The sequence below is a fragment of the Salmo trutta genome, chromosome 39 (assembly GCF_901001165.1).
Source record: "Salmo trutta chromosome 39, fSalTru1.1, whole genome shotgun sequence".
NCBI classification, from domain to species: domain Eukaryota; kingdom Metazoa; phylum Chordata; class Actinopteri; order Salmoniformes; family Salmonidae; genus Salmo; species Salmo trutta.
In genome coordinates, this window is record NC_042995.1 from 709,383 (window position 1) to 736,130 (window position 26,748).

General features: G+C 44.7%; 1 protein-coding gene across 1 annotated transcript in view; it reads right to left on the bottom strand.

Moving 5' to 3' along the window:
• The window catches only part of LOC115179485 (Krueppel-like factor 7), a 57,523-nt gene extending 41,069 nt beyond the window's left edge, over positions 1-16,454 (bottom strand). Inside the window, exon 1 of the mRNA XM_029741030.1 lies at positions 16,022-16,454. Within this exon, the coding sequence (XP_029596890.1) occupies positions 16,022-16,123 (102 nt within the window). The 5' untranslated portion in view covers positions 16,124-16,454. The remainder of the gene's footprint in view (positions 1-16,021) is intronic.
• Between the last annotated feature and the right edge of the window lie 10,294 nt (positions 16,455-26,748).

A 26,748-nucleotide genomic window follows, 5' to 3' on the forward strand; every position in this document is an offset into this window, starting at 1 on the left:
AGTGAGAGACAGCAGAGGGAGGAGGGGGGACATTACATCGAGGTCCTGACACACACTGGCTGACTGGAGAGCAGCCAGGTCGTGTTGGAACTGAGGAAATGATTACTCAGAGCATATGGAAATACCGCTGGGTTTGCATATTGGGCCACAGAGCTGAAGACACACAGGAACCTCACACTCTCTCACACACACACACACACACACACACACACACACACACACACACACACACACACAGCTCTTATTGGGCAACTCAAAACCACCACATCTTCAGCATCCTACAACAAACCTCTTCTCCGTGCCAAGACTACCCTGAACACCACATGATGGGTTACAACATCCCTAAAACGTAATGGCACACTTCTCTAATGAACATAATGGAACTCTCCACTTCACCCCATTGAGAACGGAGCAGAAGACATTTCTGTTGTTCGCTGTAACATATAGACAATAAAGTTATATTGTACTCTAAACAACCATATGAGTTGGTTGTTCATCCCTGACAGTCCCTATTAGGGAGCCGTACGTCTGTGTGTCCTTGCTGTCGTCACCGTGGGGCTCTTCAGGCCTGTGATTGATGAGAGTGACATTAACAAACACAACCATCAGTGTTTACACTTGGTCAATGGTCCTTGTCTCTCCCTGTGTCTCCGTCCATCTATGAAGACACAGTAAAGGAAGCCAAGGTCACTTTACATTCTGAATCTAACTGCACTGCACTCTCATGTGGTCAGTCCCTCACTCTCTCATTCATCTCAATCTCCCTCATCATCATCCATGGGTAACTCTATATCTCAATCTCCCTCATCCATGGGTAACTCTATATCCCAACCTCCCTCATCCATGGGTAACTCTATATCCCAACCTCCCTCATCCATGGGTAACTCTATATCCCAACCTCCCTCATCCATGGGTAACTCTATATCCCAATCTACCTCACCATCATCCATGGGTAACTCTATATCCCAATCTACCTCACCGTCATCCATGGGTAACTCTATATCTCAATCTCCCTCATCCATGGGTAACTCTATATCCCAATCTCCCTCATCCATGGGTAACTCTATATCCAAAACTAACTCCCCGTCATCCATGGGTAACTCTATAGCCCAATCTCCCTCATCCATGGGTAACTCTATATCCCAATCTCCCTCATCCATGGGTAACTCTATATCCCAACCTCCCTCATCCATGGGTAACTCTATATATCAATCTCCCTCATCCATGGGTAACTCTATATCCCAATCTCCCTCACCATCAACCATGGGTAACTCTATATCCCAATCTCCCTCAACGTCATCCATGGGTAACTCTATAGCCCAATCTCCCTCATCCATGGGTAACTCTATATCCCAACCTCCCTCATCCATGGGTAACTCTATATCCCAATCTACCTCACCATCATCCATGGGTAACTCTATATCCCAATCTACCTCACCGTCATCCATGGGTAACTCTATAGCCCAATCTCCCTCATCCATGGGTAACTCTATATCCCAATCTACCTCACCGTCATCCATGGGTAACTCTATATCCCAATCTCCCTCATCCATGGGTAACTCTATATCCAAAACTAACTCACCGTCTCATCCATGGATAACTCTATATCCCAATCTCCCTCATCCATGGGTAACTCTATATCCCAACCTCCCTCATCCATGGGTAACTCTATATATCAATCTCCCTCATCCATGGGTAACTCTATATCCCAATCTACCTCACCGTCATCCATGGGTAACTCTATATCCCAATCTCCCTCATCCATGGGTAACTCTATATCCAAAACTAACTCACCGTCTCATCCATGGATAACTCTATATCCCAATCTCCCTCATCCATGGGTAACTCTATATCCCAACCTCCCTCATCCATGGGTAACTCTATATATCAATCTCCCTCATCCATGGGTAACTCTATATCCCAATCTCCCTCATCTATGGGTAACTCTATATCTCAATCTCCCTCACCATCAACCATGGGTAACTCTATATCCCAATCTCCCTCATCCATGGGTAACTCTATATCCCAATCTCCCTCATCCATGGGTAACTCTATATCCCAATCTACCTCACCGTCATCCATGGGTAACTCTATATCTCAATCTCCCTCATCCATGGGTAACTCTATATCTCAATCTCCCTCATCCATGGGTAACTCTATATCCCAATCTCCCTCATCCATGGGTAACTCTATATCCCAATCTCCCTCATCCATGGGTAACTCTATATCCCAATCTCCCTCACCGTCATCCATGGGTAACTCTATAGCCCAATCTCCCTCACCATCATCCATGGGTAACTACCAATATGACAGAGGCTGAACCGTGCCTAAACCACAGACGTTTATCCTGCACTACGTTCCTGTCTGTAAGGCTTCCCCATTCTGTTTCTGGGTGCATCTGAAAGGGCATCCTTTTTCATATATAGTGCACTACTTCTGATCTAAAGTGCACTACTGTTTAACTCTCTCCTTCCACGTCCCAGTAAAGGACTCTTTGGCTGTTACTAGATGTCAATCCTTGCTTCCTCCGTCCTTGTTTCCTCCATTCCTCTCCTCTCTCTCAAAGAGCATAGGAGGAGGAGATCAGAGGGCAGGGTCCTGGGATCCTCTCCTCCAATCCACTTTACCAGAAAGGTGAGGAACGGAATAAATGAGGATGGAGAAAACAGATTTGACATCTCCCTTCTCTAGACCTCGATGTTCCATGGGTAGGTGGGATTATCGTTGCAGACTAAACAAACAAATGATCCTAAGCCTGCCTGGTGCTCGGTGCCGGCTGCTTAGCAACAGGTGTTGCTAGACTGGAGAGATCTGAGGTTGATTTTGTGTTTGGTTGTCAACAGCGGTTGATCATTGATTTGGCATGCTTGGACAGCTTCCATTGACGTTTGTCTGGGGTAAAAGGTTATAGAGGAATAGGGCAGACAAGTCAAGTACCATGTATCCTTGGTACACTGTTCAGTTGGAACAAAACTCCATGGTCTTAGATAACAAGAATGGTGAACCTTCTCAGTCTTCCAGTTCCTCACCGATGCTGAGTGTGTGAGAGAGAGACAGGCAGTCAGACAGGCAGACAAACAGGCAGGAAGACAGGAAGACAGGCAGGCAGGAAGACAGACCGAGACCGAGAGAGGATAGAAGAATTGCCAAAATGCCAAATTTTAAGGACATGTCGGAAATGTCTGAGCCCTGTCTCTCTCTCTCTCTCTCTCTCTCTGGTTGCAATGCCAGGATGAATTGCGACGAGGCATGTCGGATCACTCTAAAGCACTGTAACAGCTTCCCATCTCCACTCAAATGATGTGAAAGTCATTGCCTGGCCATGTGTGAGTCTGGTGTGAGAATAAATGACTGGCTCCCTCTCCTCACTGTTAATCAAATCCCCCCAGGGCAGGGTTGCCAGATATGCTCGACGTGCTCGTCCAGCGCGGAGATGACAGAACCCATACATAAAGATGTGCTTTCCCTCCCCTTTTCTCCTTCTCCTCATCCCCTCTTCCCCCCTCTCCTCTCATCGTCTCTCCAAGCGGGTGCTACTGACGTGACAGTCACTCCTCCGAACGAGACGAGCCAGACAAATGAATGCATCGTCTCCTCCCTCCATCCTCTTCTTCTTTACTTCATCAACACTCCAGCTCTCCGTCGCCTCCTTTTCAATGCATCACCCACCCATCACCCGCAATCATCTTCTCGCTTGTTGAATGACGAGCTCACCTCTTGGAGGAGCAGGCAGAGTGCATTGTGGTCCGATCACTTAATTAAAAGATGTGTTCTGAGGTCAGAGGGTGACACACACACACACACACACACAATGATGATGATGAAATTATTCACAGTGGAGTGCTTGAATGCCCGTTGAATAATGAGGGCTTGCTTTTAGCAACAGCCTTCTAAAATGTTTGTATGCATGTCATTTTTCTCCCTGACAGTGCAATAGGAATCTCATTAAGAATCTCCTTGCTGTCAGTCATTGTATCTGGTCTGAATTGCACTCTGAACTCTATTGTTAGAGTTAGATTAGATTAGCCTGGTGGTCCAGTCTGTGTTAGTTTATATACATTATATTAGCCTGGTGGTCCAGTCTGTATTAGTTTATATACATTATATTAGCCTGGTGGTCCAGTCTACGTTAGTTTCTATACATTATATTAGCCTGGTGGTCCAGTCTGTGTTAGTTTATATACATTATATTAGCCTGGTGGTCCAGTCTGTGTTAGTTTCTATACATTAGATTAGCCTGGTGGTCCAGTCTGTGTTAGTTTCTATACATTAGATTAGCCTGGTGGTCCAGTCTGTGTTAGTTTCTATACATTAGATTAGCCTGGTGGTCCAGTCTGTGTTAGTTTCTATACATTATATTAGCCTGGTGGTCCAGTCTGTGTTAGTTTCTATACATTATATTAGCCTGGTGGTCCAGTCTACGTTAGTTTCTATACATTATATTAGCCTGGTGGTCCAGTCTGTGTTAGTTTCTATACATTATATTAGCCTGGTGGTCCAGTCTGTGTTAGTTTCTATACATTATATTAGCCTGGTGGTCCAGTCTGTGTTAGTTTCTATACATTATATTAGCCTGGTGGTCCAGTCTGTGTTAGTTTCTATACAATATATTAGCCTGGTGTTCCAGTCTGTGTTAGTTTCTATACATTAGATTAGCCTGGTGGTCCAGTCTGTGTTAGTTTTTATACATTATATTAGCCTGGTGGTCCAGTCTGTGTTAGTTTATATACATTATATTAGCCTGGTGTTCCAGTCTGTGTTAGTTTATATACATTATATTAGCCTGGTGGTCCAGTCTGTGTTAGTTCATATACATTATATTAGCCTGGTGGTCCAGTCTGTGTTAGTTTATATACATTATATTAGCCTGGTAGTCCAGTCTGTGTTAGTTTCTATACATTATATTAGCCTGGTGGTCCAGTCTGTGTTAGTTTCTATACATTATATTAGCCTGGTGTTCCAGTCTGTGTTAGTTTCTATACATTAGATTAGCCTGGTGGTCCAGTCTGTGTTAGTTTCTATACATTATATTAGCCTGGTGTTCCAGTCTGTGTTAGTTTATATACATTATATTAGCCTGGTGTTCCAGTCTGTGTTAGTTTATATACATTATATTAGCCTGGTGTTCCAGTCTGTTAGTTTATATACATTAGATTAGCCTGGTGGTCCAGTTTGTGTTATATACATTATATTAGCCTGGTGTTCCAGTCTGTGTTAGTTTCTATACATTAGATTAGCCTGGTGGTCCAGTCTGTGTTAGTTTCTATACATTATATTAGCCTGGTGTTCCAGTCTGTGTTAGTTTATATACATTATATTAGCCTGGTGTTCCAGTCTGTGTTAGTTTATATACATTATATTAGCCTGGTGTTCCAGTCTGTTAGTTTATATACATTAGATTAGCCTGGTGGTCCAGTCTGTGTTATATACATTATATTAGCCTGGTGTTCCAGTCTGTGTTAGTTTCTATAAATTTGATTAGCCTGGTGTTCCAGTCTGTGTTAGTTTATATACATTATATTAGCCTTGTGGTCCAGTCTGTGTTAGTTTATATACATTATATTAGCCTGGTGGTCCAGTCTGTGTTAGTTTATATACATTAGATTAGCCTGGTGGTCCAGTCTGTGTTATATACATTATATTAGCCTGGTGTTCCAGTCTGTGTTAGTTTCTATACATTATATTAGCCTGGTGTTCCAGTCTGTGTTAGTTTCTATACATTAGATTAGCCTGGTGTTCCAGTCTGTGTTAGTTTATATACGTTAGATTAGCCTGGTGGTCCAGTCTGTGTTAGTTTCTATACGTTAGATTAGCCTGGTGGTCCAGTCTGTGTTAGTTTCTATACATTAGATTAGCCTGGTGGTCCAGTCTACGTTAGTTTCTATACATTAGATTAGCCTGGTGGTCCAGTCTGTGTTAGTTTCTATACATTAGATTAGCCTGGTGGTCCAGTCTCTGTTAGTTTATATACATTAGATTAGCCTGGTGGTCCAGTCTGTGTTATATACATTATATTAGCCTGGTGTTCCAGTCTGTGTTAGTTTCTATACATTATATTAGCCTGGTGTTCCAGTCTGTGTAAGTTTATATACATTAGATTAGCCTGGTGGTCCAGTCTGTGTTAGTTTCTATACATTATATTAGCCTGGTGGTCCAGTCTGTGTTAGTTTATATACATTATATTAGCCTGGTGGTCCAGTCTGTGTTAGTTTATATACATTAGATTAGCCTGGTGGTCCAGTCTGTGTTATATACATTATATTAGCCTGGTGTTCCAGTCTGTGTTAGTTTCTATACATTTGATTAGCCTGGTGGTCCAGTCTGTGTTAGTTTATATACGTTAGATTAGCCTGGTGGTCTAGTCTGTGTTAGATTTATAAACATTATATTAGCCTGCTGGTCCAGTCTGTGTAACTTTATATACATTATATTAGCCTGGTGGTCCAGTCTGTGTTAGTTTATATACATTATATTAGCCTGGTGGTCCAGTCTGTGTAACTTTATATACATTATATTAGCCTGGTGGTCCAGTCTGTGTTAGTTTCTATACATTATATTAGCCTGGTGTTCCAGTCTGTGTTAGTTTATATACATTATATTAGCCTGGTGTTCCAGTCTACGTTAGTTTATATACATTATATTAGCCTGGTGGTCCAGTCTGTGTTAGTTTATATACATTAGATTAGCCTGCTGGTCCAGTCTGTGTTAGTTTATATACATTATATTAGCCTGGTGGTCCAGTCTGTGTTAGTTTATATACATTAGATTAGCCTGGTGTTCCAGTCTGTGTTAGTTTCTATACATTAGATTAGCCTGGTGGTCCAGTCTGTGTTAGTTTATATACGTTAGATTAGCCTGGTGGTCCAGTCTGTGTTAGTTTATATACGTTAGATTAGCCTGGTGGTCCAGTCTGTGTTAGTTTATATACATTAGATTAGCCTGGTAGTCCAGTCTGTGTTAGTTTCTATACATTATATTAGCCTGGTGGTCCAGTCTGTGTTAGTTTCTATACATTATATTAGCCTGGTGGTCCAGTCTGTGTTAGTTTCTATACATTATATTAGCCTGGTGGTCCAGTCTGTGTTAGTTTCTATACATTATATTAGCCTGGTGGTCCAGTCTGTGTTAGTTTCTATACATTATATTAGCCTGGTGGTCCAGTCTGTGTTAGTTTTTATACATTATATTAGCCTGGTGGTCCAGTCTGTGCTAGTTTATATACATTATATTAGCCTGGTGGTCCAGTCTATGTTAGTTTATATACATTAGATTAGCCTGGTGGTCCAGTCTGTGTTAGTTTCTATACATTATATTAGCCTGGTGACCAGTCTACGTTAGATTTATATACATTATATTAGCCTGGTGGTCCAGTCTGTGTTAGGTTTAGCCAGCTCCTCTCTGTCAATTCATTGTCATGCCAGTGTATGGTCTGACGACGATACAAGAGTTAGAAACAGCAAATAGAACAGAATATAACTTTATTAGACTTAGCTACAGCAAATAGAACAGAATATAACTGTATTAGACTTAGATACTGCAAATAGAATAGAATATAACTTTATTAGACTTAGCTACAGAAAATAACTTCATTAGTCCATCTGAATTCTGTCCTCCTGTTTTCTAAGAAATGGCCGCTCAGTCATAAGATAGTGGCTCCTGAGTACTGCGTAACGCCCTCCTGAGAAATGGCGCTCAACCACATGAAGCTCCCTTTCATAAACCGTGTGTCATGAGTGAAGTTAGCTCAGGACAATCTCTGTCCTCGCCATCCTCTCTCCAGCCACATGATGATTATCTATTGGATTCCTGTGATTGGAACAAAGCTTTGCTCACCAAACTTTTTCTTCTTGCCGATTCCTTTGAGATGGTTTGATAGAATTGGTATTACGTTGCTTCATTACTTTGAAATGTAGAGATCTGGATCATATCAGATGACGATAGTGATTTATCATACAAGTTACTGCACGTCTGACAATATTTCAGGGTTTTCTCACTACGAATGGGGAAATGAATGAAAAATGTATGGAAAAATACTATAATTGAATTGAATGAATCCTTCCATAAGTGAATGGCTGAATTGAAGACTGCTCCTATACCAGTAACCTATCAGCATCAGAACAGAATCCGCGAGGAAACATGGCCCTTCTAGAGAGGACTGCAGGCTTGGTGGTGAAGACAGATATAGAATAAGCTAGAGAGGACTGCAGGCTTGGTGGTGAAGGCAGATATAGAATAAGCTAGAGAGGACCGCAGGCTTGGTGGTGAAGACAGACATAGAATAAGCTAGAGAGGACCTCAGGCTTGGTGGTGAAGGCAGATATAGAATAAGCTAAAGAGGACTGCAGGCTTGGTGGTGAAGACAGATATAGAATAAGCTAGAGAGGACTGCAGGCTTGGTGGTGAAGACAGACATAGAATAAGCTAGAGAGGACTGCAGGCTTGGTGGTGAAGGCAGACATAGAATAAGTTAGAGAGGACTGCAGGCTTGGTGGTGAAGACAGATATAGAATAAGCTAGAGAGGACTGCAGGCTTGGTGGTGAAGGCAGATATAGAATAAGCTAGAGAGGACTGCAGGCTTGGTGGTGAAGACAGATATAGAATAAGTTAGAGAGGACTGCTGGCTTGGTGGTGAAGACAGATATAGAATAAACTAGAGAGGACTGCAGGCTTGGTGGTGAAGACAGATATAGAATAAACTAGAGAGGACTGCAGGCTTGGTGGTGAAGACAGATATAGAATAAACTAGAGAGGACTGCAGGCTTGGTGGTGAAGGCAGACATAGAATAAGCTAGAGAGGACTGCAGGCTTGGTGGTGAAGACAGATATAGAATAAGCTAATGACGTCAGACCGAGGCTCTGCATCTGTCCTCGTGCTCCTAGATCTTTGTGCCGCTTTTGATACCATCGATCACCACATTCTTTTGGAGAGATTGGAAACCCAAATTGGTCTACATGGACAAGTTCTGGCCTGGTTTAGATCTTATCTGTCGGAAAGATATCAGTTTGTCTCTGTGAATGGTTTGTCCTCTGACAAATCAATTGTAAATTTCGGTGTTCCTCAAGGTTCCGTTTTAGGACCACTATTGTTTTCACTATATATTTTACCTCTTGGGGATGTCATTCGAAAACATAATGTTAAATTTCACTGCTATGCGGATGACACACAGCTGTACATTTCAATGAAACATGGTGAAGCTCCAAAATTGTCCTCGCTAGAAGCCTGTGTTTCAGACATAAGGAAGTGGATGGCTGCAAACTTTCTACTTTTAAACTCGGACAAAACAGAGATGCTTGTTCTAGGTCCCAAGAAACAAAGAGATCTTCTGTTCAATCTGACAATTAATCTGAATGGTTGTACAGTCGTCTCAAATAAAACTGTGAAGGACCTCGGTGTTACTCTGGACCCTGATCTCTCTTTTGAAGAACATATCAAGACTGTTTCAAGGACAGCTTTTTTTCCATCTACGTAACATTGCAAAAATCAGAAACTTTCTGTCCAAAAATAACGCAGAAAAATTAATCCATGCTTTTGTTACTTCTAGGCTGGACTACTGCAATGCTCTACTTTCCGGCTACCCGGATAAAGCACTAAACAAACTTCAGTTAGTGCTAAATACGGCTGCTAGAATCCTGACTAGAACCAAAAAAATTTATCATATTACTCCAGTGCTAGCCTCCCTACACTGGCTTCCTGTTAAAGCAAGGGCTGATTTCAAGGTTTTACTGCTAACCTACAAAGCATTACATGGGCTTGCTCCTACCTATCTTTCCGATTTGGTCCTGCCGTACATACCTACACGTACGCTACGGTCACAAGACGCAGGCCTCCTAATTGTCCCTAGAATTTCTAAGCAAACGGCTGGAGGTAGGGCTTTCTCCTATAGAGCTCCATTTTTATGGAATAGTCTGCCTACCCATGTGAGAGACGCAGACTCAGTCTCAACCTTTAAGTCTTTACTGAAGACTTATCTCTTCAGTAGGTCCTATGATTAAGTGTAGTCTGGCCCAGGAGTGTGAAGGTGAACGGAAAGGCTGGAGCAACGAACCGCCCTTGCTGTCTGCCTTGCCGGTTCCCCTCTTTCCACTGGGATTCTCTGCCTCTAACCCTATTACAGGGGCTGAGTCACTGACTTACTGGTGTTCTTCCATGCCGTCCATGGGAGGGGTGCATCACTTGAGTGGGTTGAGTCACTGAAGTGGTCTTCCTGTCTGGGTTGGCGCCCCCCCTTGGGTTGTGCCATGGCGGAGAATTTTGTGGGCTATACTCGGCCTTGTCTTCGGACGGTAAGTTGGTGGTTGTAGACATCCCTCTAGTGGTGTGGGGGCTGTGCTTTGGCAAAGTGGGTGGGGTTATATCCTGCCTGTTTGGCCCTGTCCGGGGGTATCATCGGATGGAGCCACAGTGTCTTCTGATCCCTCCTGTCTCAGCCTCCAGTATTTATGCTGCAGTAGTTTATGTGCCGGGGGGCTAGGGTCAGTCTGTTTCATCTGGAGTATTCTCTTGTCTTATCCGGTGTCCTGTGTGAATTTAAATATGCTCTCTCTAATTCTCTCTTTCTCTCTTTCTCTCGGAGGACCTGAGCCCTAGGACCATGCCTCGGGACTACCTGGCATGATGACTCCTTGCTGTCCCCAGTCCACCTGGCCATGCTGCTGCTCCAGTTTCAACTGTTCTGCCTGCGGCTACGGAACCCTGACCTGTTCACCGGACGTGCTTGTTGCACCCTCGACAACTACTATGATTATTATTATTTGACCATGCTGGTCATTTATGAACATTTTAACATCTTGACCATGTTCTGTTATAATATCCACCCGGCACAGCCAGAAGAGGACTGGCCACCCCTCATAGCCTGGTTCCTCTCTAGGTTTCTTCCTAGGTTTTTGGCCTTTCTAGGGAGTTTTTCCTAGGGAGTTTTTCCTAGCCACCGTGCCTCTTTCACATGCATTGCTTGCTGTTTGGGGTTTTAGGCTGGGTTTCTGTACAGCACTTTGAGATTTCAGCTGATATACGAAGGGCTATATAAATACATTTGATTTGATTTGATTTGATTTAGAGAAGACTGCTGGCTTGGTGGTGAAGACAGAAATAGAATAAGTTAGAGAATACTGCTGGCTTGGTGGTGAAGACAGAAATAGAACAAGCTAGAGAAGACTGCTGGCTTGGTGGTGAAGACAGACATAGAATAAGCTAGAGAAGACTGCTGGCTTGGTGGTGAAGACAGAAATAGAATAAGCTAGAGAGGACTGCAGGCTTGGTGGTGAAGACAGAAATAGAATAAGCTAGAGAGGACTGCAGGCTTGGTGGTGAAGACAGAAATAGAATAAGCTAGAGAGGACTGCAGGCTTGGTGGTGAAGACAGAAATAGAATAAGCTAGAGAGGACTGCAGGCTTGGTGGTGAAGACAGAAATAGAATAAGCTAGATATATCCTGTATCTTCCCATACAGAACATGCACTCACAACCCACTGGAGCTTATTTTACATTTACATTTTATCAGAAACACAGCACTTTTTGTGTGTTTTTGTGTGAGTTTTTGTGTTTTTGTGTGTGTTTTTATGTGTGTGTGTGTGTGTGTGTGTGTGTGTTTGTGTGTGTGTGTGTGTGTTTTTGTGTGTGTGTGTGTGTGTGTTTTAGTGTGTGTTTGTTTTTGTGTGTGTGTGTGTGTTTGTTTTAGTGTGTGTGTGTGTTTGTTTTAGTGTGTGTGTGTGTGTTTTTGTGTGTGTGTGTGTTTTGTGTGTGTTTGTTTTTGTGTGTGTGTTCATGTGTGCGTGTGTTTTTGTGTGTTTTAGTGTGTGTTTGTGTGTTTTAGTGTTTGTTTGTGTGTGTTTGTGTGTGTTTTTGTGTGTTTGTGTGTGTTTGTTTGTGTGTGTTTGTGTGTGTTTGTTTGTGTGTGTTTGTGTGTGTTTTTGTGTGTGTGTATACACACGTCCTCTTACACACTAACCAGAGTGTTGCCGTCTGACAATCCCATTGGAATTCATTCCTCATTTCATATGAACGAGCTAAGGAGGTGGGAAGGAGGGAGAAAAGGAGGAAGGGAAGGAGAGAGGTAGAGATGGAAGGAGAGAAGGAAGGAAAGAGCGAGGGAGGGAGTAAGTGCTCTCCACCTCCAGTCTGCAAGCTGTGTAAGAAAGCAGCTGGGGCCCTACTGAGGATTACACACACACACACACACACACACACACACACACACACACACACACACACGATACTCTGGGGCAGATTCCCTGGTCAGTCAAAGGGAAAGCCGGTCAGTCAGTCCAGCTCCATGTGTGTCTCTTCATGCTTTTCTTTGACTCTCTCTATCTCTACATCTTTCTATCTATCTGCTCCTGCAGGCTTGGCCCAGTGGACTGTGAAACCCTGCAGTAGCAAATGTGCATGCTTGGCACTTCACTCCTCTATCTCACTGTCCTCCTCTCCTCTCCTTCTCTCCTCTCCTTCTCTCCTCTCCTTCTCTCCTCTCCCATCCTCTTGTCTCAACTCTCTCTCCTCCTCTCCTGTTCTGTTCTCGTTTCTCCTCTCGATTCTCCCCTCTCCTCTCCTTCCCTCTCTTCTTGTCTCCTCTCCTCTCTCTGCTTTCTTCTCCTGCCCTCTCCTCCTATCCTCGCTCCTCTTTCTTCTACTCTCTCCTCCTATTCTCTCCCCTCTTCTTCCATCCTCTCCTCTCGTTTCTCCTCTCTCCCCTTCTCCTGCCCTCTCCTCTCCTCTTTCTTCTCCTCATGCTCTCTCTCTCTCTCTTCCCCTCCCTCCCTCATCAACCACCCTGCTGCCTGCCAGGTTGCTGGAGATCTCCACGCACGCACATATGCACGCACACACACACACACACACACACACACACACACACACACACACACACACACACCCACACACAGCTCCTCTATACAGACATGCTATATTCCTTTCCCTCCATTTAGAAACCAACCACATCTCTGATATGGTAGAGTGATATTCAGCCATGTTGCCTGAATACTGACTAGACATCCCTTACTGTGAGTGAACCCTGAAGGACAGAGTGAGTGTGTTGGAGGACAGACAGACTGTGTCTGTAGGTCAATGTCAGCCAGCCCTTGTGTTGTGGCTGTAGTATTACAGTGTAGCCATGCCGTCCATGTGATGTGGCCAGTGATAATTCTACATCTACCAACTGGGTATACAGGGAATAACAAAACACTCTGCAAATTCTATCAAGGCAGCTGGTCTGTCAGTCATGTGACAAAATAGGCAATGTGCTCCTACTCGGGTAATGGTTGGGTGCAGAATCTGTTTATTGTATTGCGCATCCTATTCATGTTCTATGGTCGGGCAGTCTCACCTCGTGTAGGCCTAGCAGCTGATGCCATAACCATTTGATTGATGCCCTGTAGACAGGGAGGAGGGAACACCACGACATTGACAGTGGTGACTAACATGCGGTGCCCTTTAAAACCAACGTTCTATCACAGCATCCCTTAAAGCATCACATCTCTACTGTGGGCCACAGCATTAAGAAAACATTGTTCAATGTGTCAGGCAGAGTTTTATGTGTTTTATACAGGGAATATTTCTCCATGGAGGTGGACAATGCCAGTCGCATGTCCCTGAGTGGCTGCCGTCAGGTAGACAGGTCTGTTATAATAAGTTATCTGGTCTGGGGATGTCAACTCGAGACCTTGAGACATTTTTCATTCACTCACACAAACATCTAGGAAATATTGCAAGCATATACATTGTCAGTACAATAGGCTGTGTCTCTAGAGTACAACATTTTGAAACTACACTAGGCCTATGTCCGCCTGGATTTGCCATTCATTCTACCAGATTGATGAGAGGTTTTATTCCCCCAGGCTAGTATTCTACCAGATTGATGAGAGGTTTTATTCCCCTAGGTCAAAATTCTACCAGATTGACTAAGGGTTTTATTCCCCCCGGCTAGTATTCTACCAGATTGATGAGAGGTTTTATTCCCCCAGGCTAGTATTCTACCAGATTGATGAGAGGTTTTATTCCCCCAGGCTAGTATTCTACTAGATTGATGAGGTTTTATTCTCCAGGCCAGGATTCTACCAGATTGATGAGAGGTTTTATTCTCCAGGCTAGTATTCTACCAGATTGATGAGAGGTTTTATTCTCCAGGCTAGTATTCTACCAGATTGATGAGAGGTTTTATTCTCCAGGCTAGTATTCCACCAGATTGATGAGAGGTTTTATTCTCCAGGCTAGTATTCTACCAGATTGATGAGAGGTTTTATTCTCCAGGCTAGTATTCTACCAGATTGATGAGAGGTTTTATTCTCCAGGCTAGTATTCTACAAGATTGATGAGAGGTTTTATTCTCCAGGCTAGGATTCTACCAGATTGATGAGAGGTTTTATTCCCCCAGGCTAGTATTCTACTAGATTAATGAGGTTTTATTCTCCAGGCTAGTATTCTACCAGATTGATGAGAGGTTTTATTCTCCAGGCTAGTATTCTACCAGATTGATGAGAGGTTTTATTCCCCCAGGCTAGTATTCTACCAGATTGATGAGAGGTTTTATTCCCCCAGGCTAGTATTCTACCAGATTGATGAGAGGTTTTATTCCCCCAGGCTAGTATTCTACTAGATTAATGAGGTTTTATTCTCCAGGCTAGTATTATACCAGATTGATGAGAGGTTTTATTCTCCAGGCTAGTATTCTACCAGATTGATGAGAGGTTTTATTCTCCAGGCCAGGGCAGAGCCATGTCAGTAATATGACATTTATCAATGGTTACATAGTCTTTCAACTGACTGCAGTAATATCTGGTGTGTGACTGGACAGTGATCTTGAGTTAGTCTGGATGTTTGAGTGGCTGACAGCGGGAAGCCAATTAAGAAGGTGACTAGAGAGGGTAGAGCCATGGTCATGGACCACTGACTGACCACTAGCCTTCATTTACACACAAGAACTCTACTGGCACAAGTAGCCGGCATCAAATTACCATGCACTGCTGTTGCCTGCAGCCCAGCGATGCTGGTGGCGAAAATGATCATCCCAAACCGCTTGCATCAGTGCAGGTGGATGGCATGCCGCATGGCAACCGCGTGGTTCTTTAAATGGGGCGGCAGGTAGACTAGTGGTTAGAGCGTTGGACTAGTAACTGAAAGGTAACTGAAAGGATACTAGTCTACGGAGAGTAGAGCAGTACGTTGGTTTCACCATGTGTCCCCCGGCGTGACATTTCACTAGAGCCTGTGCTAATAAAAACTATGACACAATGTGACTCGGAAACCCCGAGGCTTGACTCCTGGACCATATCATTCTCTCATTATAATCCCTCTCTTCCTATTCTCCATTTCCACAGCATCTTGTAAAAAGACCACTTGCTTATCTCGAACGGCAACCCTATACATCTGCGATAATACATTATGCATTTGAATGGGGAACCTCCTCGCCTCATGCCGCCGAGGGTTTCAAAACAAGTAATCCGACGGAAGCAGATGCATTATTTATGTACAAAGCACTGTTTTTATTATTCAGAGATCTACATCTTCCCTGTCGAAATTATGACCGCTTTTCCCTAATTGTTTTTGACAGCTGAGACCATGCGCACCGGTGAAGGATACATTAACTGCAGCGAATAACAACCTGCGCTCGGCTCAACACAGAACAGCACTCCGCTGGTATGATCTAATATCATAACACAATCATACTTGGTACAAGTTTACATTGCGACACTGTTCATATTAGACCACATGCTTCAAATTAATCACACAGGGTCATATTCTTAACAACAGCGTAACAATACATCGGTGCAGATTTAATTGCCTAGTATGAAGATTTAATTGCAATAGCGCAGCAGTTTCCTTTCATAGACTCATCTATTTGACAAGTTACTCTTACATTTAGGCTATAGTACCTCTCTCTCTGAACTTGTGATGCAAGGTATTGGAGGAAAGTTGACACCTATGTCAGTGATTCGAGCGCACTTCGGTGGCTTTGCCAAACCACCATCAGCAATATAGCTACAGTTAACGATTGATATAGCTAACGATTGAAACTCTATAGTCACCTGCTGCCAGTTCTCCTCCAGCGAAGGCATCGCAGAGAAGTAGCCGGTGTCATGCACGAGCTGGAGTTCCTGAAAAATACCGTGATTCGCCAAAACGTCCATGATGATGCTCTGTGTGCGGAGCGCAGAAAGGAGACTGTTCCACGAAAAAAAGGAATCCGGCTGTGCCTAATCAAATGTCCAAATCCACGTTCATGCCAGTCCTATCAGGAAATATAATGCATAGAAAGAAATAAAAAGACCCGAAAGAAGGAAATATATAGTTTCACTATTTGCTGGAGACTCTAATGAACGACTTTAGACTTGGTGAGAGACGCACACTTGCAGAGATGATGGAGACTCCATGTGTATCCGTAGGCTATTGCTAGGTAGTAACCTTGCTCATCCCCACTACGCTTTTCCCCAGCGCTCCGCTTCTGTAGGAAAATGTTCGGGCAGGATGGTAGTAGGCTACAGGCATCGCAAGACAAACGGGGAGGAGAGTAGCGAGTGGAGGGGCGTGTACATACTGTCAATCAACTTCGTGCGTGGCCATATAAGGTAAATGGCTTTGACGATCCTGCCAACGGGGCGATTTGACAGGTTAAGGTGTGTAAAGAGGAGGATATATGCAAATAATTTGACCTCAATAGGCTCTCCCTCCCTGTCACTCAAGCCATATAAGTTTGAAAGGTGAGCTATTTATCCGAGGCTAAATACACATGTAAGCGGCTCATCTCGGACTGTCTACTAAAATAAGTTAGAGCACAAACATCTAGTCGTTTTCGTGTGCTCCTCGAATAGACAGGGAAACCAGGCTATATTCGGTTATAGGCCTACGAAAGACAAACACAGACCTCGGAGTTTGCTTTGAAGGCACCAGGTCACCCGTGATACAAGTCAGTATTAGACATCCATCCATGTCTCAGGAAGTCCGGAAATGACGTGGGAAAAGGCCACTAGGGGCAATTGTGAGCGCTGTTACCTTTCAAGTAGGTTTCGTTTTGTTTGGGTGTTGGGGATGGTAGCATCTGCTACTGTTGCAGAAAGTTGAATCCTTGAATCCAGTGATAAAAGTAATTTTTCAGACTTTTGTTTTAAGCCTGTCCCAAACCTTAACCCTTACGTTAACCATTTGGAGTTAATGACTAACCTCAGTTAATGACTAACCTCGAACATGCAAAAGGTTGCATGTTCGAATCCAATGATAGAAAGTTGTTTTTGAGATTTTTGTTTTAAACCTATCTCAAACCTTTACCCTCACTTTAACCATTCAGAGTTCATGTCTAACCTTAACCACTTCAAAATTGTGCATTTGGAACAACTTCAAAATGCTGAAAGTGTAATTGTGACGTGAGAGTTTGAAGGAACCAACATTGTGCAGTACGTGTAGGATATACCCTGTGTCTTTCCCAGTACATGTAGGATATACCCTGTGTCTTTCCCATTTGGGGTCACCAATTTACACAAGGCCCATTATGTGAGGTAAACAGGAAGTGTATATAACAGTATCCTTCAGTGCAATGATGTTGTTGGAATACGCCTTAAAGTTTGTGAATGGAACTTAACTCTCGTTTGACAGTAGACTACCATTGCGTGTTAGGGGTGCCATTCACTACGACCTCTTCTGAAAGAGGAAGTGAAGGAAGACTCCCTATGTGAGAATTAACTCAACCTTTCACCCCCAGAACCTACATTTTCTTAAAGTCTATGTAGACAAGATTGTTGGCATCTTACTTAAAAGTCCTGCTGAGACTGAGGCTGTCCTAATATGGACACCGTAATACAAACATACAGTACCAGTCAAAAGTTTGGACACACCTACTCATCCAGGGGGTGTTCTTAATTTTTACTATTTTCTACATTGTAGAATAATAGTGAAGACATCAAAACTATGAAATAACACATGGAATCATGTAGTAACCAAAAAAGTGTGAAACAAATCAAAATATATTTTAGCCACCCTTTGCCTTGATGACAGCTTTGCACTGTTGACATTCTCTCAACCAGTTTCACCTGGAATGCTTTTCCAACAGTCTTGAAGGAGTTCCCACATGTGCTGAGCACTTGTTGGCTGCTTTTCCTTCACTCTGCGGTCCAACTCATCCCAAACCATCTCAATTTGGTTGAGGTCGGGTGATTGTGGAGGCCAGGCTATCTGATGCAGCACTCCATCACTCTCCTTCTTGGTAAAATAGCCCTTACACAGCCAAGAGGTGTGTTGGGTCATTGTCCTGTTGAAAAACAAATGATAGTCCCACTAAGCCCAAACTAGATGGGATGGCGTATTGCTGCAGAATGCTGTGGTAGCCATGCTGGATAAGTGTGCCTTGAATTCTAAATAAATCACAGACAGTGTCACCAGCAATACACTCCCACACCATACCTCCTCCTCCATGCTTTACGGTGGGAAATGCACATGCAGAGATCATCCGTTCACCCACACCGCGTCTCACAAAGACACGGCGGTTGGAACCAAAAAAATCTACAATTTGGACTCCAGACCAAAGGACAGATTTCCACCGGTCTAATGTCCATTGCTCGTGTTTCTTGGCCCAATCAAGTTGTTTCTTCTTATTGGTGTCCTTTAGTAGTGGTTTCTTTGCAGCAATTCCATGAAGGCTTGATTCACACAGTCTCCTCTGAACAGTTCATGTTGAGATGTGTCTGTTACTTGAACTCTGTGAAGCATCGATTTGGGCTGTAATTTCTGAGGCTGATAACTCTAATGAACTTATCCTCTGCAGCAGAGGTAACTCTGGGTCTTCCTTTCCTGTGGCGGTCCTCATGAGAGCCAGTTTCATCATAGCGCTTGATGGTTTTTGCGAAACTTTAAAAGTTCTTGAAATGTTCTGCATTGACTGACCTTCATGTCTGAAAGTAATGATGGACAGTCATTTCTCTTTGCTTATTTGAGCTGATCTTGCCATAATATGGACTCTCTCTTTTACCAAATAGGGCTATCTTCTGTATGCCCCCCTACCATGTCACAACACAACTGATTGGCTCAAACACATTAAGAAGGAAAGACATTCCACAAATTAACTTTTAAGAAGGCACAATTGAAATGTTAATTGAAATGCATTCCGGGTGACTACCTCATAAAGCTGGTTGAGAGAATGCCAAGAGTGTGCAAAGCTGTCATCAAAGCAAAGGGTGGCTATTTGAAGAATCTAAAATCGAAAATATATTTTGATTTGTTTAACCCTTTTTTGGTTACTATGTGATTCCATATGTGTTATTTCATAGTTTTGATGTCTTCACTATTATTCTACAATGTAGAAAATAGTGAAAATGAAGAAAAACCCTTGAATGAGTAGGTGTTCTAAAACTTTTGACCGGTAGTGTATATGAGACTGAGGCTGTCCTAATATACACTGCTCAAAAAAATAAAGGGAACACTAAAATAACACATCCTAGATCTGAATGAATGAAATAATCTTATTAAATACTTTTTTCTTTACATAGTTGAATGTGCTGACAACAAAATCACACAAAAATAATCAATGGAAATCCAATTTATCAACCCATGGAGGTCTGGATTTGGAGTCACACTCAAAATTAAAGTGGAAAACCACACTACAGGCTGATCCAACTTTGATGTAATGTCCTTAAAACAAGTCAAAATGAGGCTCAGTAGTGTGTGGCCTCCACGTGCCTGTATGACCTCCCTACAACGCCTGGGAATGCTCCTGATGAGGTGGCGGATGGTCCCCTGAGGGATCTCCTCCCAGACCTGGACTAAAGCATCCGCCAACTCCTGGACAGTCTGTGGTGCAGCGTGGCGTTGGTGGATGGAGCGAGACATGATGTCCCAGATGTGCTCAATTGGATTCAGGTCTGGGGAATGGGCGGGCCAGTCCATAGCATCAATGCCTTCCTCTTGCAGGAACTGCTGACACACTCCAGCCACATGAGGTCTAGCATTGTCTTGCATTAGGAGGAACCCAGGGCCAACCGCACCAGCATATGGTCTCACAAGGGGTCTGAGGATCTCATCTCGTTACCTAATGGCAGTCAGGCTACCTCTGGCGAGCACATGGAGGGCTGTGCGGCCCCCCAAAGAAATGCCACTCCACACCATGACTGACGCACCGCCAAACCGGTCATGCTGGAGGATGTTGCAGGCAGCAGAACGTTCTCCACGACGTCTCCAGACTCTGTCACGTCTGTCACATGCTCAGTGTGAACCTGCTTTCATCTGTGAAGAGCACAGGGCGAATTTGCCAATCTTGGTGTTCTCTGGCAAATGCCAAACGTCCTGCACGGTGTTGGGCTGTAAGCACAACCCCCACCTGTGGACGTCGGGCCCTCATACCACCCTCATGGAGTCTGTTTCTGACCGTTTGAGCAGACGCATGCACATTTGTGGCCTGCTGGTGGTCATTTTGCAGGGCTCTGGCAGTGCTCCTCCTGCTCCTCCTTGCACAAAGGCGGAGGTAGCGGTCCTGCTGCTGGGTTGTTGCCCTCCTACGGCCTCCTCCACGTCTCCTGATGCACTGGCCTGTCTCCTGGTACCTGGTAGTGCCTCCATGCTCTGGACACTATGCTGACAGACACAGCAAACCTTCTTGCCACAGCTCGCATTGATGTGCCATCCTGGATGAGCTGCACTACCTGAGCCACTTGTGTGGGTTGTAGACTCCGTCTCATGCTACCACTAGAGTGAAAGCACCGCCAGCATTCAAAAGTGACCAAAACATCAGCCAGGAAGCATAGGAACTGAGAAGTGGTCTGTGGTCACCACCTGCAGAACCACTTCTTTATTGGGGGTGTCTTGCTAATTGCCTATAATTTCCACCTGTTGTCTATTCCATTTGCACAACAGCATGTGAAATGTATTGTCCATCAGTGTTGCTTCCTAAGTGGACAGTTTGATTTCACAGAAGTGTGATTGATTTGGAGTTACATTGTCTTGTTTAAGTGTTCCCTTTATTTTTTTGAGCAGTGTATATTGACTCAGGAGACTAAAAACAGGTAGACCAGAAGTATTCTGATGCCTATCTGTTTTTATGTGAGTAGCAGAGCTTATTTGCCTGGATTTGTGTCAGTCAAGTTTATACTGAGTTACCTTACAAACACGGTGGCATGCAGCAGAGCTGTAATCTTATTACAGTGTTCTGGGAGGCTGGCTGACGGCCCTGGATGTGTGACTTACACATGGCATTTGAGGAGGGAGAGCACGCTGCGAGCTGATGAAGCACTGACTGACATTTATCCATTTGACTAGTTCAGCTCACTCTCTCACTCTCGCTCTGTCTCTCTTTTTCTCTCTCACAGACACAGAGATACAGACAAATACACGCATGCACACACGTAAACACAGTCTCTTTCTCTCTACCTCCTCTCTACACCGCTCCCTCTCCATATCTCTCCCTACGTGTTGAGCCAGAGAGAGAGAGCTCAGATAAGATGTTCTCCCTACGTGTTGAGCCAGAGAGAGAGAGCTCAGATAAGATGTTCTCCCTACGTGTTGAGCCAGAGAGAGAGAGCTCAGATAAGATGTTCTCCCTACGTGTTGAGCCAGAGAGCTCAGTTAAGATGTTCTCCCTACGTGTTGAGCCAGAGAGAGAGAGCTCAGATAAGATGTTCTCCCCACGTGTTGAGCCAGAGAGCTCAGATAAGATGTTCTCCCTACGTGTTGAGCCAGAGAGCTCAGATAAGATGTTCTCCCTACGTGTTGAGCCAGAGAGCTCAGATAAGATGTTCTCCCTACGTGTTGAGCCAGAGAGCTCAGATAAGATGTTCTCCCTACGTGTTGAGCCAGAGAGAGAGAGCTCAGATAAGATGTTCTCCCTACGTGTTGAGCCAGAGAGAGAGAGCTCAGATAAGATGTTCTCCCTACATGTTGAGCCAGAGAGAGAGAGCTCAGATGAGATGTTCTCCCTACATGTTGAGCCAGAAAGAGAGAGCTCAGATAAGATGTTCTCCCTACGTGTTGAGCCAGAGAGAGAGAGCTCAGATAAGATGTTCTCCCTACGTGTTGAGCCAGAGAGAGAGAGCTCAGATAAGATGTTCTCCCTACGTGTTGAGCCAGAGAGAGAGAGCTCAGATAAGATGTTCTCCCTACGTGTTGAGCCAGAGAGAGAGAGCTCAGATAAGATGTTCTCCCTACGTGTTGAGCCAGAGAGAGAGAGTCTGATAAGATGTTCTCCCTACATGTTGAGCCAGAGAGAGAGAGTCTGATAAGATGTTCTCCCTACATGTTGAGCCACAGAGAGAGAACTCAGATGAGATGTTCTCCCTACGTGTTGAGCCAGAAAGAGAGAGCTCAGATAAGATGTTCTCCCTACGTGTTGAGCCAGAGAGAGAGAGCTCAGATAAGATGTTCTCCCTACGTGTTGAGCCAGAGAGAGAGAGCTCAGATAAGATGTTCTCCCTACGTGTTGAGCCAGAGAGAGAGAGCTCAGATAAGATGGTCTCCCTACGTGTTGAGCCAGAGAGAGAGAGCTCAGATAAGATGTTCTCCCTACGTGTTGAGCCAGAGAGAGAGAGTCTGATAAGATGTTCTCCCTACGTGTTGAGCCAGAGAGCTCAGATAAGATGTTCTCCCCACGTGTTGAGCCAGAGAGCTCAGATAAGATGTTCTCCCCACGTGTTGAGCCAGAGAGCTCAGATAAGATGTTCTCCCTACGTGTTGAGCCAGAGAGCTCAGATAAGATGTTCTCCCTACGTGTTGAGCCAGAGAGCGAGAGCTCAGATGAGATGTTCTCCCTACGTGTTGAGCCAGAGAGAGAGAGCTCAGATAAGATGTTCTCCCCACGTGTTGAGCCAGAGAGCTCAGATAAGATGTTCTCCCTACGTGTTGAGCCAGAGAGCTCAGATAAGATGTTCTCCCTACGTGTTGAGCCAGAGAGCTCAGATAAGATGTTCTCCCTACGTGTTGAGCCAGAGAGCTCAGATAAGATGTTCTCCCTACGTGTTGAGCCAGAGAGAGAGAGCTCAGATAAGATGTTCTCCCTACGTGTTGAGCCAGAGAGAGAGAGCTCAGATGTTCTCCCTACATGTTGAGCCAGAGAGAGAGAGCTCAGATGAGATGTTCTCCCCACATGTTGAGCCAGAAAGAGAGAGCTCAGATAAGATGTTCTCCCTACGTGTTGAGCCAGAGAGAGAGAGCTCAGATAAGATGTTCTCCCTACGTGTTGAGCCAGAGAGAGAGAGCTCAGATAAGATGTTCTCCCTACGTGTTGAGCCAGAGAGACAGAGCTCAGATTAGATGTTCTCCCTACGTGTTGAGCCAGAGAGAGAGAGCTCAGATAAGATGTTCTCCCTACGTGTTGAGCCAGAGAGAGAGAGCTCAGATAAGATGTTCTCCCTACGTGTTGAGCCAGAGAGAGAGAGTCTGATAAAATGTTCTCCCTACATGTTGAGCCAGAGAGACAGAGCTCAGATGAGATGTTCTCCCTACCTGTTGAGCCAGAAAGAGAGAGCTCAGATAAGATGTTCTCCCTACGTGTTGAGCCAGAGAGAGAGAGCTCAGATAAGATGTTCTCCCTACGTGTTGAGCCAGAGAGAGAGAGCTCAGATAAGATGTTCTCCCTACGTGTTGAGCCAGAGAGAGAGAGCTCAGATAAGATGTTCTCCCTACGTGTTGAGCCAGAGAGAGAGAGCTCAGATAAGATGTTCTCCCTACGTGTTGAGCCAGAGAGAGAGAGCTCAGATAAGATGTTCTCCCTACGTGTTGAGCCAGAGAGCTCAGATAAGATGTTCTCCCTACGTGTTGAGCCAGAGAGAGAGAGCTCAGATAAGATGTTCTCCCCACGTGTTGAGCCAGAGAGCTCAGATAAGATGTTCTCCCTACGTGTTGAGCCAGAGAGAGAGAGCTCAGATAAGATGTTCTCCCTAAGTGTTGAGCCAGAGAGAGAGAGCTCAGATAAGATGTTCTCCCCACGTGTTGAGCCAGAGAGCTCAGATAAGATGTTCTCCCTACGTGTTGAGCCAGAGAGCTCAGATAAGATGTTCTCCCTACGTGTTGAGCCAGAGAGCTCAGATAAGATGTTCTCCCTACGTGTTGAGCCAGAGAGCTCAGATAAGATGTTCTCCCTACGTGTTGAGCCAGAGAGAGAGAGCTAAGATAAGATGTTCTCCCTACGTGTTGAGCCAGAGAGAGAGAGCTCAGATGTTCTCCCTACATGTTGAGCCAGAGAGAGAGAGCTCAGATGAGATGTTCTCCCCACATGTTGAGCCAGAAAGAGAGAGCTCAGATAAGATGTTCTCCCTACGTGTTGAGCCAGAGAGAGAGAGCTCAGATAAGATGTTCTCCCTACGTGTTGAGCCAGAGAGAGAGAGCTCAGATAAGATGTTCTCCCTACGTGTTGAGCCAGAGAGACAGAGCTCAGATTAGATGTTCTCCCTACGTGTTGAGCCAGAGAGAGAGAGCTCAGATAAGATGTTCTCCCTACGTGTTGAGCCAGAGAGAGAGAGCTCAGATAAGATGTTCTCCCTACGTGTTGAGCCAGAGAGAGAGAGTCTGATAAAATGTTCTCCCTACATGTTGAGCCAGAGAGACAGAGCTCAGATGAGATGTTCTCCCTACCTGTTGAGCCAGAAAGAGAGAGCTCAGATAAGATGTTCTCCCTACGTGTTGAGCCAGAGAGAGAGAGCTCAGATAAGATGTTCTCCCTACGTGTTGAGCCAGAGAGAGAGAGCTCAGATAAGATGTTCTCCCTACGTGTTGAGCCAGAGAGAGAGAGCTCAGATAAGATGTTCTCCCTACGTGTTGAGCCAGAGAGAGAGAGCTCAGATAAGATGTTCTCCCTACGTGTTGAGCCAGAGAGAGAGAGCTCAGATAAGATGTTCTCCCTACGTGTTGAGCCAGAGAGCTCAGATAAGATGTTCTCCCTACGTGTTGAGCCAGAGAGAGAGAGCTCAGATAAGATGTTCTCCCCACGTGTTGAGCCAGAGAGCTCAGATAAGATGTTCTCCCTACGTGTTGAGCCAGAGAGAGAGAGCTCAGATAAGATGTTCTCCCTAAGTGTTGAGCCAGAGAGAGAGAGTCTGATAAGATGTTCTCCCTACGTGTTGAGCCAGAGAGCTCAGATAAGATGTTCTCCCTACGTGTTGAGCCAGAGAGCTCAGATAACATGTTCTCTCTACGTGTTGAGCCAGAGAGAGAGAGCTCAGATAAGATGTTCTCCCCACGTGTTGAGCCAGAGAGCTCAGATAAGATGTTCTCCCTACGTGTTGAGCCAGAGAGCTCAGATAAGATGTTCTCCCTACATGTTGATCCAGAGAGAGAGAGCTCAGGTAAGATGTTCTCCCTACGTGTTGATCCAGAGAGCTCAGATAAGATGTTCTCCCTACGTGTTGAGCCAGAGAGCTCAGATAAGATGTTCTCCCTACGTGTTGAGCCAGAGAGAGAGAGCTCAGATGAGATGTTCTCCCTACGTTTTGAGAGAGAGAGAACTCAGATGAGATGTTCTCCCTACATGTTGAGCCAGAGAGAGAGAGCTCAGATAAGATGTTCTCCCTACTTGTTGAGCCAGAGAGAGAGCTCAGATAAGATGTTCTCCTTACGTGTTGAGCCAGAGAGCTCAGATAAGATGTTCTCCCTACGTGTTGAGCCAGAGAGAGAGAGAGCTCAGATAAGATGTTCTCCCTACGTGTTGAGCCAGAGAGAAAGATTTCAAATAAGATGTTCTCCCTACGTGTTGAGCCAGAGAGCTCAGATAAGATGTTCTCCCTACGTGTTGAGCCAGAGAGAGAGAGAGCTCAGATACTATGTTCTCCCTACGTGTTGAGCCAGAGAGAGAGAGAGCTCAGATAAGATGTTCTCCCTACATGTTGAGCCAGAGGGAGGGAGTTCAGATAAGATGTTCTCCCTACATGTTGAGCCAGAGAGAGAGAGCTCAGATAAGATGTTCTCCCTACGTGTTGAGCCAGAGAGCTCAGATAAGATGTTCTCCCTATGTGTTGAGCCAGAGAGAGAGCTCAAATAAGATGTTCTCCCTACGTGTTGAGCCAGAGAGAGAGAGCTCAGATGAGATGTTCTCCCTACGTGTTGAGAGAGAGAGAGCTCAGATGAGATGTTCTCCCTACATGTTGAGCCAGAGAGAGAGAGCTCAGATAAGATGTTCTCGCTACGTGTTGAGCCAGAGAGCTCAGATAAGAATTTCTCCCTACGTGTTGAGCCAGAGAGAGAGAGCTCAGATGAGAATGTTCTCCCTGCGTGTTGAGCCAGAGAGAGAGAGCTCAGATAAGATGTTCTCCCTACGTGTTGAGCCAGAGAGAGAGAGAGCTCAGATAAGATGTTCTCCCTACGTGTTGAGCCAGAGAGAGAGAGAGCTCAGATAAGATGTTCTCCCTACGTGATGAGCCAGAGATAGAGAGCTAAGATAAGATGTTCTCCCTACGTGTAGAGCCAGAGAGAGAGAGCTCAGATAAGATGTTCTCCCTACGTGTTGAGCTAGAGAGAGAGAGCTCAGATAAGATGTTCTCCCTACGTGTTGAGCCAGAGAGCTCAGATAAGATGTTCTACCTACGTGTTGTGCCAGAGAGCTCAGATAAGATGTTCTACCTACGTGTTGAGCCAGAGAGAGAGAGCTCAGATAACATGTTCTCCCTACGTGTTGAGCCAGAGAGAGAGAGCTCAGATAAGATGTTCTCCCTACGTGTTGAGCCAGAGAGAGAGAGCTCAGATAAGATGTTCTCCCTACGTGTTGAGCCAGAGAGCTCAGATAAGATGTTCTCCCCACGTGTTGAGCCAGAGAGCTCAGATAAGATGTTCTCCCTACGTGTTGAGCCAGAGA